Here is a 14,556-nt window from a genome sequence, read left to right as displayed (position 1 = left end):
TTCCCATTTGCTCTTTATCTTGTCCATCCAGGTAATGTCGTACACTACCTCTGATGGTATATGTGTGTGTGCTATGACTGACGTCATATGTCTTGAGGATAATTCCATAATGTGTAAAAATAGTCTCTTCCTCTAAGTCTTCCTATGTTGGAGAACACGTACGGAGGCCAAGCCATCTCCAGGAATGTCAGAGCAGGGACAGTGTCACTCTGAAGAAGGTACATGCTCACCAGGAGGGATTGTACTTTGACCCTATAAAGAGAAGCAGTGTCTGTAACACATTCCTATAAATTATGCTGATGAGGAGTTTTAATGCCAACTTCTTACACAGTTGAAAAATACTGCTACCCGCTTGCCTGGTTAGAGATCAGGTTTGATGTTTTATGGTGACGGTATTAAGTCTCTGAGCTCTCTGCTCTTGTGCTCTGGAAATGTGGTGGTAGATGAATGGCTCCAGGCTGGAGAATTGCCTTGCTTTTGCCTGTGTTAAGTGTTTCTGTTTGCCCTTTCAGCACGTAGAAAAGGCGTTTATAAGGCTGCCTTCAGCATGGCTTATGTTGTGACATCTTGTGTATGAAAAGGCGCCTTGAGCTCAGTTCTTTGCAAGGTCGTTTGTTGCTAGAAGCCAAGATATGCAGGTGGCTGTGAAGATGGTGTTGACCTTGGCAAATTGGCTCATATATCAATCTGGGCATGCTGACCCTCCTTAAAGTTTCTTGTCCATCTTGGTTGTAGGAGACAACCAGTGCTTTGATTTGAATGTGATCTCAGATTTGAATATTGGCTTTACGGATCTAGTAAATGGTTCTTTCAGTATCTTCTCTTCCAGAGTGGGTAGCTCAGCACATTTCATTTGATGCTTTAAAACTCCATTGATTCTCTGATGATATTTGCATGATACAGTTTGCTGTTCATTTGTATCGCGAGAACAATTACAGGCGCAATGGTAGCGTGAAGCTTGTAGCATCACTTGTACTTCACCAGTTGATCACGTTTTTGCTTATGGTCAGCTCCTTCCTGACATAACTGTTTTAATGCATATGGTTTTGAGAGTAATTTCTGTATTGTGTTAGGTAACTCCTTGAATACATGATTTTATGCCATAAAAACTGAGTATTGTGTGGAAGGAGGGATTCTGGAGAATTTACAAATGTGACCTCAATATGTGATTGTACAGTGGTCGCTTGGCTTTAACTTGAATCACAACAGAGTGGATGATGGGCAGAAATGGGTGAAAATCCTGTGAATGGATAAATTGAGCTGAATTTTTAACAGGAGTTAACATTTTAACATTGAACTGAATTTTTAACAGGGAAATTGAAACGAGAAATGGCCACATTAGGACACATGATATCTGACTTGCAAGAGGAAAGGTTATTCACAGCAGCAAATGCCATTATTTGCACTGTGATGTACTGCAGACATGTTGAGTGTAGTGAGAAGTTGTGAAGAAGGGATTTCAAGTGAGATACCTAAAGCCATTATGGATGCTGGAGAAGACTGTCCTTAATCTTTCTGTCCTTTGCTGAGAAATGAGGAAAATTCAGTTGTAGTCTTCAGAGGTGTGCTGAAAAAGAGTGCTTTTAGAATAGCCATTGAGCGTCATGATGGATGCTGAAGAAGTTCCTTAAAGAAGCACAGTTGTAGCATGTAAAAACTATGGCTAAGCATCAGGTACTTGCTTGTTGTTTCTTCCTAGTCTGTCTGCAGATGCCCTCCGTGCTCTGCACTGGTCTGACCTCGTGGGTGACCCTGCTTTGAGCAGGACGTTCGACAGGATGACCTTCTGAGGTCCCTTTCAACCCAAATTAATTTATGATGATGTTACTGAACACCAGTCCCATGGAAAATGTTGTCTGTACCTGTGTATTTGGAGACTGTGATGCACAAAGGGTGGGCAGGTGTTGGGTAAAGGGAACTCTTATTTCTGATGTTGCTGCCGTTGTGAGATTTGGTCTCTGTAAACCAAATGTTGTTTTAATTTGGAGTGTCAGCAGCCACGGGGATTTACCTGGGTTGGCTGCAGCAGCTACTGTGGCCTCTTCCACCATCACTGCCTGTCTTTGCTCCCTGCAGAGACAACTAAAAGGGACCTGTAGCAGCTCCTGAACCAGCTCTGCATGGACGTACTGAGCTGGACTCGGTCGATACTGGCCCACTTCAAGAAGGCAGGATGTGAAGTGCAGCAATTCAGTAGAAAGTCCTGCTCGTTTATTCCTCCCTGCTTGCTTAATACTATTTTTTGGTTTGGTCCACCTTAACCTCTTCAGCCCAACTTTTCGGAAAAATTAGTAAACTGGTTATGTGGTAGATGGAGCTTGGCTGTGAAGGAGGAGAGTTGGATTTCACTAATATGGAGGTTAATGTGGAGGAGAAGCAGAGCTGGGAGGAAATGTGTTTGCTAAGTGTTTGCTGTGCCAGGCCCTTCATTAAAAGTTTCTAATCTTGGTTTTACAGACTTTATCCTAGGAAGAAGACTTGATGCTTCTGATATCTCAAATTACAAAGTAGAAGTGGAGGAAGTGCTTATGAAGAGATGCATTTGAACTGCAGTAACCCATGACAAAGATAAAGTTCCCAGCCAACTGGGAAAAAAACAATAAAAAACCAATTCCTTGAGAAAAGAGGGGCCAGTGAGCTACAACGGTCGGTGTCATTTCAGTCTCTGGAAGGATTCTTGGACCAGCTCATTAAACAGCTTGCCAATGTCTATAACAAAATAGGATAAATAGGTGCTACACAGTTAATACTGTTTTATATGATCTGTTCTTGATAAATCCATCTAGTTTTTGTGTGACAGGAGAGCTGGCTTATTGCTTAAGCAAGCGCTGGGTACGAATGATCTGAGTTCAGTAGGATTCCATATATGAATTTGCTACAAGTGTCATTTATCAGTTAAGAACATACAGTTTTGTACTATTTTTAAGATGCACGGTTGGCCGAAAACCTGTGCGTAGAGCCGTTAGTGGTGGCTTATTGTCAAACTCAAGGGGCTTTTAAGACAGAACTCACCGCAGTAGTGCGTACACCTCTACGACAATGGCACTGGAGTCTGCTTGGAGAGCAGAATTAAAAAGATGTTGGAAAATTGGAGAGGTGGCCTGAAATCATTTAAATAAAATATTGTAAATCAAGTGCAGAGTACCATGCGTAAAGGGGAAAAAAATAGTCTGCATATATGCAAACAGATTTAAAGATTGCAAAATAGAGTCATAGTAGTGAGTTGAAACTATGTGAAGCCATTGCATTTATTCTGGCTTCTTAGTTCATTTATACCCTTTAAGAATATGGCTGAAATGCAGTGTCGTACTCAAGTCTGGAATATTGCAGACAGCTGGAAGAATGATTACTGCTCCAGTTAAGAGGAGTATTATGTTAAGTACATCTCAAAATGAGGCTCCCTGCTTTTGCAGCTAGGATAAGAGTGGTTTTTTCTCTTTTTTTAAGGGCAAGATCTATGAAGAAAGGTTGAAGGAACTGAGCATGTTCAGTGTAAACATGGGAAAGTGAGAGGCAATTATCTCCCAACCCAGAAAAGCCTCTTACAAGTGAGATGGATGTTAGGAGAAACTCAGATAACTGCATTTGTGAAGCACTCAAATGTGCTGCTAAGGGATTTTGCAGAACTCCTTTTGGGAAGAATTTTCAATACATTTTTGTCAGGGACGCTGTAAGCATGTTTATCCTGTCCATGGGAGTCAAGTTGTGCTACTGAGACCTCGGGGCATACCTTCTGCTCCACAGTTTCTAGAACTAAAACCTCACAAATGCATTTCTTAAGCAGAGTAGTGACATTAAATGAAGTATTTAGTACAGTTATCAGCTACCTGGAATTTAAAGTAGCAATTTTAAGCAAATTTATCGAGGCGTATGAATTTACCATACCAGAAGAGCTGCTCTTCCTGGTTTTTATTTCCTGAGCTCAGTCGTCAGCAGAATTGGTACAAGCGTTTTAATTTTGCCCTTGTTAGAGAACTTGCTTGGCAACTAAAAGCAGCTCTTGTTTTTTCTAGACAAATTTCTTACTGGAGAAGGTCCCACAGCCTGAATATTTTGCAGGCAGTTTCTGGTGTCAGTGTGCTTGCCCAGGGTTTGCTTGGAAAGGTGCTTGGTGTGTTCTGAGCTGTCTTGGGGTGTGTTCTGGGACAGCTAAAGTCATGTTTCCAAATCACTCTCGGGATGAACCCAGATTGCCTAAAAAGGGGACTCCTGGCTGATAGTCTTCTGCCTTACCCCATCCTGGATATTATCTGTGCATCCCTCACGTACGGACTTGACTAAGGATGTTACATTGTTGATAAGTTTTTTTTTTTTAAAGTTGTAAATCATCTGCTTGTTATTAACCTGCGTTGCAAAATTTTTTGCCCACAAGAGAAAGAAATAAGATGCTGAGAAAATAAATGAAGTTTGTGCGGAGAGCACAAGGGAGAATTAATGCTCATGATTCATTTCAGTAGCTACGCTTTGGAATTGTCTTCTCCTTCCCACATATGAGTCATTCAGTTGGTATGATGTCTTTCTCCAAAAATCTCGATGAGTTTCACTGTGTGGGAATAAAAGTTGTGATACCAACATTTTTTTTTTTTCTTGCAGAATTCGGTGTTCATTTAGCAGAACTGACTGTAGATCCCCAGGGAGCTCTGGCCATCCGTCAGGTGAGTTTACCTGGAATTGTAGAAAGAATTTTGATGATAGTTTCCTTGGTTTTTGGAGGTAGCTTTCCATTACTGCTGCTCCATTTTCTTTTACGTTTCTCTAGAGTCATTACTTTCTCTTTCAGCATTATTCAGGTGTTATAAACTTACCTTTTTTTGAAAATAGTGCTTTTTGGACTTAACAAACCTGGTGCTGAGACAGCACTGTTCTCAGAGTGAGCACAACTTACTAGGTGAATGGTAGGCATCAGCAAGCAGAAATGTGGCTTGTCTTTGCAGCAGCTTTTTCTCTGTAGTGTTTTCCTCCTTGAAAAGGAAGTTTAGGTTCTGTATTTCTTTAGTTACCCTGTGGCCTGTATCTCGTGCCTTTTTAGATGTGTGGTAATAAAGCTGCTGCCACGTGTGAGTGTTGTATAGGCAGGCCATCATTGCCCAATGAATGACCATCAGTTCATCTTTTTACAACGGTAGCTTTTTTTGTCTGTTTCACAAAGATTTTGCATTTTTGGCAAGCCCTGTCACCCCTCTAAAAGCAGCGTGATGGGATGGGAGACTGAGTGAATGGGTCGGGGTGATGCCACGGTTGCAAGTTTTGTTACTGATTCTTGACCTCTCTTCTAATACAGCTAGCATCTGTCATTTTGAAACAATATGTGGAAACTCACTGGTGTTCTCAGTCAGAAAAGTTTAGACCTCCAGAGACCACGGAAAGGGTAAGATTTGGTTTCACGTTGTGCGCTTTGAGACACTTGATCCATCAAGAATAGTAATTTTGTAGGTGGTTTAAAACGTGTCAGTGGCCTTGTGTATTATGAGGACTGATGGCTTCAGTTAAGGTTTTCTGATGCTTTCCACTTTGAAAATATGTTTTCAGTTGCTTAAAACAACACTAGACTTGAGAAGCTTGGGCTAATTTCTGTAGGAATAGTTCAGCCATAATGTTTCTGCTGCTCTAAGAGCAAAACTAGAAGAAAGCTGCCTTGTAAGTTTTACGAATACTGATTCTGCCAGTCTTTTTTCAGAGATTTACTAAATCTTGTGGTTTTCAGCTTGGGACTTAAGGTTATTTTCCCATGGCAAATTTCAGTTTAAAGTTCTACCGGGTTTCATTAAAAATCTGTTTGGTAGGAGTATCTAACAGCTAAAATGGCCAGAGATTCCAGCCCCTTTGCCACTTTGACTGTTGACTGGACCATCTTTCACATCTAGGGTATGATTCATCCCATCCAGAGACAGTTGCTGGAGCATAATTCACAAGATCTATTTCAAGAAGTGCTGGCTTTTTCCTGTCCCATCCCCCTGCCCTGCCCTTGTCCCTTCAGGGTTGGGTGACTAATTCTCGTTTACTAAAAATCTTCCAAAGCAAGCAAACATAGTCCCTGACTCTGGAGCTGGGATTTATCTCGGCTAACTCTGGATATCTTCCATGTAGATATCTGCATCCTATCTAATTGCAGCTGTGAGCTATTTATTGTATGCTTGGCCAAGTGCTCTGTGTGAGAACAGCGCTACGTTAAAACACGCCATGCAGTTTTCCATAAAAAAATTATAGTATGTAGTGTGCAAGGTTTTTCTGTCTCATGAACGTTCATTTTGTAAAACCAATGTTGAATCACTATCAGGATACAGTCATAGCTATAAAAATATGTTTTGATTAAATTGTTTTATGACTGGGGATCTGTTTTGCTAAATAATGTTATTCTCTACAGGCAAAAGTTGCTATTAGGGAACTCCTACCCAATGGGCTGAGAGAATCCATCAGCAAAGTGCGCTCGAGTGTTGCTTATGCAGTTTCAGCGATAGCCCATTGGGACTGGCCTGAAGCCTGGCCCGAGCTTTTCAATCTCTTGATGGAGATGCTGGTTAGTGGAGACGTGAACGCAGTGCATGGAGCCATGAGAGTGCTTACAGGTACGTGTACACGAGAGCTTTGGCAAGGCTGATGTAGGAAGCGGTTTAGGCTTTTCCGTATGCTAATGTTCTTTTACCTGTCACTCCAAATTGAAGAAATTGGAATTTGCTGCTTCTCTTCTGCTGGGCATGATGCCTGCCTGTCACTGTTGAATTGCATGCTCAGTAGATGTCATGAAAGCTGAGGAAGAAGTTTCAGTGCTACAGGTTATAGCTCAGAAGGAACTTTGTAACACCCTGCTTTCCAGATACCCACAATTTTTAGTGTGGTATTTTTCTGCTTGCCTTCAAGGATTGCCGCGGGTAGGCCAAATGACACTGGTCTAGTCAAGTACGAATCAACGCGTTTCCAATACACTGAGTGTTTCCCAAAGATTCTGTTGCTGTTGCCTACAAATGTGTTTTATTTTTTCTTCCCTTCTTTTTCCATTTTCTAGAGTTTACACGGGAAGTGACAGACATACAGATGCCGCTTGTTGCTCCTGTTATTCTTCCAGAAATGTACAAAATTTTCACAATGGCAGAGGTATGATCTTCACTATTAAGTTGGTACTGAATGGCATTAGTGGGAAATGTTTCTTGGAGCAGAGAAATACCAGATTTAACAGTTAAGCTGTACTGTAGTGTGAGTTACACTTAAAGAATTTTCTCGATGTGATAGTTCATGGCAGCTAATGTTTCAGTAGAATGTTGAAGCCAATGATAAAGGGAATCAAGTTAAAGCAAAAAATAAATACAATTAAAAGAAAATAAAAGTATCTTGTGTTCCTGATGTATTATTTAAACTTTCCTCTAGGTGTATGGTATTCGCACAAGGTCACGTGCAGTGGAGATATTTACCACATGTGCCCATATGATCTGTAACATGGAGGAATTGGAAAAGGCAAGAGTTTAACTTACCCTACAACATACACTGAATTCAAACTGAGTGAGGTTCTAAATAGTTGTTAATATGAAAATGAAACGTTGGGGAATTATGTACTCTTGTCAGATGTAATTCTGGGGAAGAGGGTGTCATTTAATACATGTAAAGTGGCTAACTCCGTCCTTTACATGCATGCCTTGGTACTGTGACTTGGTTTCCATAATTAAGTTTAACTTGTGACATATCAACAGACATGCTTGTAACAGCTCAGAGAAAGGGGAGTCAGCATGGGAGGAGATAGCGTATTGTTCCCTTATTTGGAAATCCTTGTCGAAGCTTCCAGTCTCTGGGTGGACCATGCGTCCCAATAAACTGCTGGGCCTTGGCCATCTGGGTTACCTTGGGCAGTTTTCTGGCCCTTGGGCGAGGTGTTGGTTACAAGCTCTTAGGACTTCAGCAATCGCTGTAGTGTGCATGTTAGCCTTTTGTTCCCAAAGGTGTGGTGGAAACCAAACCAAACAAAATTATAGAAGAATATCTGTTAAGAAAAAAACCCACCGTGCAGTTAAACAACTTTATACACAAGTGTCCTGTCTGGCTCTGAGCACATCTGCATTTTATATGGCCTTTGACAAGTGGGTCCCCAGAGTATAAATTGTTCTTTTTAACCTTTTGGGGGGGGTGAGGATAGGAAAATGTGACTCTCAATCTAGTGGCTGGTCATTGCTGAGTTGCTATACTGCTGTTTCCCCTCTGTTTGCTCAGGGAGCAATTCAGTGCAGACTTTTGGGAAGTTTTGATAATTACAGTGTATCTGTACTGCACTGACAAGGTTACTTAGGTAATAATATCATGCAGCTGGTATCAGTATCCAAAAGATAGCAGTAGCTCCCTGCTGTCTTATTCTGGAGGAGGACTGAAAGTGTCCTTTACGTTGTATACAAAACTTTTTCTATTGACATTTGACTTAGAAAGAAAGGAGAAAAAGAGGTAATCTTTTTATAAATTGCTAAGATGGTATTTCATAGTTGATTTAAACATCCAACTTTGCTCTTAGCTATGGACTTATGAGGAATATTCTCAGTAAAATTATTTTTGTCCACTATTACTTGCTCTGCCAAGCACTGCTTATGGAGTGCTTTGACATCTGGAAAAATACTTACTGCATTTTCCTAGGAAGAATCATCATGGTAATCTTCAGGCCAGCTGTTGATACTCAGCTCACAAAGAGCTTGTTTGGTTTGGGGGAGGGTGGCTCAGGAGGGAGATAAATGCTGTCCGCAGGGTTCTGTGTAATTGCTGGTGTGTGATGTAGTCACCCCAGGTTGTTTTTATAGCCCAGAGGGGGTCCTGGTGGTTGGGTGCAGGGCATGAGTCATCTAATCAAATGAAAGTGCCTCTTTAGGAGGATGTGCGCTGCTCCTGAGGCTCTCCAAACTGGATTGTCTGGATCTCTATTTAGAGTCTGAAGGGATTAGCTTAGATGTAGGTGTGTGTTTTGTAACAGTCTGTGCTGTGCCGTTTGGAAGGGTGGGATTCAGCTGAGCTTAGTTCCCAGCATGAAGAGAGAGCCCAGGTGATGTCTGAAACAAGCATTTCATGTGACTTTGCAACATTCTGCAGTTGCCATGAGTCCTGCTTCGGTTTTGTAGCACAAAAGTGCAATTTCCTTTGCTTCTAGTGCTTTACTTGTCAGACTGTATCTAGTATTCACCTGTGCTTTGCATTGATTATAACCAGGGTGCAGCCAAAGTCCTGATTTTTCCGGTGGTGCAGCAGTTCACAGAGGCCTTTGTTCAGGCCCTGCAAATGCCTGACGGACCTACATCAGACAGTGGGTTTAAGATGGAAGTCTTAAAGGTAAGTCACTTAAGACTGATTAAATAAAGAAAGAATTGAATGCCAATACACTGTCAGATGTGCTGGAAAACAGAGAAACTCGAGTGCATGTCACCTCTTGTACTACCGTTCATGTTATGAATAGTGAAGTTTCTTGGCTCCCAGTGCCATACAGGAATGAAATAAATTGTTCTGCCTGTACTGAATATACCTGTGAATGAGATCCATAGGGATCTGTCTGTAAAATGATCCATGGGGATTGATCCATAGGACGATCTATCCTTGTCACTCGCTGATCTAAGACCTCTTGGATGCATCTTGTTTGGACATCATACTCAGTTAAACATCTGTCTTTGCTAAAGATGCTGCAGAATTCTGCTGCAATGAAGTTTTAAAAGCTTATTATGTTCAGGTGCTTTCCTAGAACTCACCTGCTCTTTATTGCTAAATTATCTCTGCAAAAGAGAGGAGGAAAGTCTTTGTATTCTCCTGGTTTCTTGGGGAAAGAAGACTGGACTGCAGAACTCTATGTGCATCTAGCTCAGTGCACGGGACAAGAGTGCCAGTGTCAGTATGGAGATCCCTTCAACAGCTGGGAAAGCACTGGAGTTCTAGGGTGCACTGCCTGCAACATGGGAGAGAAAAGAAGAACTCAAAAACATAAGTTGCAGAAGCAAATCCAGATCTTTCATTTACTTGCACATGTGCTGGGATAAGCAAGGCTTGGGTCATAGCGGACAGATTTCTGAAGATGGATGGCTGAGGCCCATTCAGCCACGTTCCCTGAAGAAAACAATACGGAAGAGTTATTGAAGACAAACGTCAAAAGTTTTTCATAATGACCAGCTTTGTGCTGGAGCCATGAAAATAAATGCTGGGAGGGTGCTATCATATTATACAAACTAGCAACTACTAAGTTCTGTGTCGTGGAACTTGTTTTCTTAGTCCTGTTACAGGCGGCAGTACCCTGGTTATGGCATTCCATCACTTCTCAGTAAGGGGTTGCAGGAGCTTATTTGTTGCTTTGTAGTAAGAAATAGCAGGGAGTTTGGGGTAGGATGTTGGCAAGTTTTGTTGAGAGAGTGTCTCTTGCAGTATTTTTTCCTTTCCATTGGCTGTGCACTGAGATTCCTGGGATTGTAATAAAGAGGAAAGCTAACATGAAAGGGATACTCTGCAGAGTGTAATCTCAATTTGAACAGGCTGCAGCTCAAGCATGTCTGAATCTCTGATTCCAGATGCATACATTCAGATGTTTAATGAGTAGAAGAAGTTTTCAGCCTACACAGAAAGCAGTTGTAATTGATAGTTTCACTCTAACCATAGACCAGTTCTTCTGTTCTTGTTACATTCATAAATTCTGCAGCTTTAATAACTTTCTTCGTTATTTACGTAACAGTGCTTACTGGAATTGGAGCTATTTGTACTTTTATGTCTGCACTGATACACAGCAGTAGTCTCTTGAAAGATGTGACAGGCTGGGAAAGTATTTAAGGAAATGTCATCGTGTTCTTGCTCTGTTCCTTAATTGTGTGTGGGCACCTGCTTTCGGCCACTGCTAGGTGGCTGCAATACAAGAGAGGATTTGGGTCTGAATACAGTGTTGTATGTTGGGTGGCATTGATGGCAGCAGAAAATCAATATGGATTTAAACAGTAAATTCAGGAGATCTGCTGCTGACAAGTGCTTTGTAGGAGGCTTTTTGTGAAGAGATCAGTATTCTGCCTGTTGACTCAGGGCAATTCATGATTTTGTCATTTAGGGTTTCTAAGCTGATGATAAGGGAGAAGGGATTCAGGTGAAAGACCCATAAATTGCCTTCCCTTCCAGAAAAGTGGATTTTAATGTCATTGTAATGCAGAAGTAAGAGACCTCAAGGGATTAGTTAAGCCAGCTCTACAGATGAGATCATTACAGGAACCCCTTGAAATGTTGATGCAATGGAGGAGAGAATTGAGACTTTTTTATAGTACATTTTCAGCCAGATGCAAGTTCAATCCTATCTTTTCTTCCTTAATGAAGTGCTATACAGCAAATGACAGGAAGATTTTTTTTAATTTTTTTTTTCTATCCTGTCTCTTGGGAGCTTTGTACTCCAAGGTTCATGGAGTTCTCGGTGGAAATCAGAGGCAGGCCTGACCTAAAATGTCTTGCTTCCTGTATAAGAACATTAAAGCTTTTGACACTGTCCTGTATAAGAATAATACTGAAGTGTACACATCTGCCTGATCTGCTAGGACAGTATCCTGTTTAAGTAAGTTGGATCGCATCATGGTGAACCACTGGTTGTTAATTTGTCCCCAGTCTTTCCAAGTGTAGTGACAAATTTAGAAGCAGTTATCAGCAGGAAAGTCGATGCCTTTAACCCTTGGAGGAGATGGGAGGTTTGGCCACAACAAAAATATTTTCAACCTGAGGACTAGAATGAAATATCAATGGTGTGATTTATTGTTTGATAGTTTAGCGTGGATTAAATTGATATCTCTGAGAATGAATGAGCTGGAACTAAATGATTCTTGAATCCCAGTTCCAATGTTGTTGTTGAACATGCCACTATTGATTGTTTGGAGAGAAACAGAGTGATTAAACATGACAGGTAACAGAATTAGGGCAAATTTCGTAGCAAGGGAATACAAATATGATATACTTAGTATGCAGTAATTACATCAAGAGCACCAATTAACCAGCAGTCTAAAGTATCTTACAACCTTGCTTTAGTGCTTCTTTGCTTGTGCTTAAAATCTGTTTTTTTGACACCTGTATATTAGGCGGGCCAAAAAAGTTATGCTTATACTTTTCCTGCTGTTGGAACAAATAATTAGTTATAATTCATGCCCTTTTTGTTCTTGGATGGAAGACAAGGTGGCGGCCGTTGTCTTGGGGGAAAATTTCCTGAGTTTGAGTAAAGTACATAACATGCACCTGCTGCACTCTTACTGAATGTTTAGCTTTAGCATACTGTCCTGCTGCTAGCGTAGATTTTAAACTTTTCCACAAATCCACAAATTTGGGGATTCCTTCTCTGTCTAAAGACACGAGTAGGAAGTGAAGCAAGAAGGGGCTTTAATACAGAGTGACTTTAAGGAGATGCTAAGCACTTAGGTGAGATGTGGTATTTGCTTGCAGAACAGCTGGGGGGGGTTCAGGAACTGTTGTGTTGTTCCCCCAGCGGTGATTTCGATATGTCTGTGCGGTGACTCAGGCTACAGGTGTGGATGTGCGTGATTATTGCCTGGCTTGGCCATTAAACGTCCTGCATGGGGAGCAGCTTGTCTCTGCTCTGAAGAGAGATGGATAAGGATTTTCTTGGAGCATATAATAGGTGGTGGAGCAGTATGTGAGGGTTGGCAGAGGAGATCTGTGCAGCAGTTCTTTTAGCTCAAACAAGCAGTGGGAATTGGCAGGATGAGAGGCCAGGGGTTGAAACACAACAACAGGAGGGAGTGCTCTTTTTTTTTTTTTTTTTTTTTTTAAATGACTCGCACTGCGGGAAAGTTGTGAACTTGAAAATGCAGCCTTCTGTTGTTAGAACTGCAGAGCTACTGAACTGAAAAACTTTCTTACCACTCCAGCAGTGCTTCCTGCAAGATTGTCTTGGCATATAGCTTAGAAAAACTTGCATGGTGTTCATAAGCAGTGGCATATGGAACAAGTCTCTTTAGATGCTACTGTGGCCATAGTTGGGGTGTTGAGTTTGCAGCAGCCCTGCAGATCAGGTTCAGATCCTCTGCCAGCACCTGCAACAACTTTTTGGCATTTTTTTTTTTTGTTTGGTTGTTTTTCTTCCAGAGGCTGTTTTTTGTCAACAAGTCTTTTCTGTAATGCTTCTATCGCCTCCCAGACTCGTTCTCAAACTTATGTATCTGGATTATCTCTGGCTGCCCGCTCTTGACAGACACAGTGGCCACAATACAGATATTAGAATGCTGGGTTGTGTTTTTTTCTGAAAGGTGAATTATTATTTTTTATTTCTATTAATGTACCCAGTGCTACAAACAAACAAACTGGGCAAACTGAGTTTAGTATTGGGTAAGTAGAAACAAACTTAGACCCATATGTCTCAGAGGCTGCCAGTCAGGCAGTTTGAGGGGCTCTTCTGTAACCAGTATAAAATAACTGGAGCTGTGCCCCTGTGGGAGGAGACAGTGTCTCTTGGGTGGAGTGAGCGTTCTCTGACTGCTGGAGGATCCCAGAAGCTTTTTGGCAAGCGTCAGTGAAAGGGCCCCCCTAAATCAAGGTGATCAGCTTCATGAGACCCCAGGCACAATCTGCTGTAGAGCTGCTGAGCTGCTCCCAAAACAGCCCCTGTGTTGGGCTGGCACAGCTGCCTCTGTCTGCAGCTGAAATGGATGTGAGAATTGATCTGGGTGGGTGTTTTCATCTGCAGCTATTCCCTGGATGTGGAAACGGATGTGTTGCTTGCATGTGTAGGAGTGTGGGAAGTAGGTTGTGGTCTGGTATTACTTGATATTAGAGTTCATTTCCTGGGACAAGATAGCTTCCAGGTGGTAATCGTATCCAGACAGTGCTGTGCAGTGATGTACTTCTGATTGGAATCTCTACCTTACCACCAAATTATTGCCTTGCCTTCATTTCCAGAGTTGTACATCTTGGGTTATCCCTTTGCTTCCTTGCAAAAGAGCAGATATGAAGAAGGGCCTGTTTGTCAGAGTTTGTGCAAGTGAGGGGACTGCCTGGTCACAGTGAGAGGAGGAGACCTTGGTGACAGGATGACATTGGATTATCTCAATTGTCAATGAAACAGCAGCCCATGATTTGGGTGTTTGTTGATGGTTTTCCACAGTTTTGCTTCTGATTGATACTCTTTTTTTGTTCCAGGCTGTGACAGCACTTGTGAAAAACTATCCGAAGCACATGGTTTCCTCAATGCAGCAGATCCTGCCCATTGTCTGGAATACCCTTACGGAAAGTGCCACCTTATATCCTTTGTGGTGAATGGTTTTGACTAAAATAGAACAAGACAAACTCTGTGTCATACACAATAAGGACCTGAACGCAGCTGAAGAGCATAGTACATGGAGTAGTCCGCTGTGACAGAATATAGGCATCTCTGGTGTAGATGTACTGGGTCTTCCTGTTACTTCAGTAGGCTCCATTAGGTTTCTTTTAGCTTAAAAGTCGTATATGATGAATGATGCGAGTGCCTGTGTCATACTGGCTGTAGAATTGCAGCCGATCTCTGCGTTGTTTCTGCATTGTCTTCTTAAAAAGATGTCTAGTCACAATGAACAGACATCAGGTAAAGGAGAATCTACACTATCCCTT

The 14,556-nt window shown here is 41.7% G+C and overlaps 1 protein-coding gene across 1 annotated transcript in view; it reads left to right on the top strand.

Moving 5' to 3' along the window:
* IPO9 (importin 9) overlaps positions 1 to 14,556 on the top strand; it is a 43,227-nt gene that overhangs the window by 5,554 nt on the left and 23,117 nt on the right. Inside the window, exons 2-8 of the mRNA XM_054803895.1 lie at positions 4,594 to 4,655; positions 5,282 to 5,368; positions 6,365 to 6,566; positions 7,004 to 7,092; positions 7,363 to 7,449; positions 9,172 to 9,291; positions 14,110 to 14,219. Of these exons, the coding sequence (XP_054659870.1) occupies positions 4,594 to 4,655; positions 5,282 to 5,368; positions 6,365 to 6,566; positions 7,004 to 7,092; positions 7,363 to 7,449; positions 9,172 to 9,291; positions 14,110 to 14,219 (757 nt within the window). The remainder of the gene's footprint in view (positions 1 to 4,593; positions 4,656 to 5,281; positions 5,369 to 6,364; positions 6,567 to 7,003; positions 7,093 to 7,362; positions 7,450 to 9,171; positions 9,292 to 14,109; positions 14,220 to 14,556) is intronic.

The sequence above is a fragment of the Grus americana genome, chromosome 25, assembly GCF_028858705.1.
Source record: "Grus americana isolate bGruAme1 chromosome 25, bGruAme1.mat, whole genome shotgun sequence".
Lineage (NCBI taxonomy): Eukaryota > Metazoa > Chordata > Aves > Gruiformes > Gruidae > Grus > Grus americana.
Note: the sequence above shows the minus strand (reverse complement) of the source record. Positions and strands in the feature narration are given on the sequence as shown.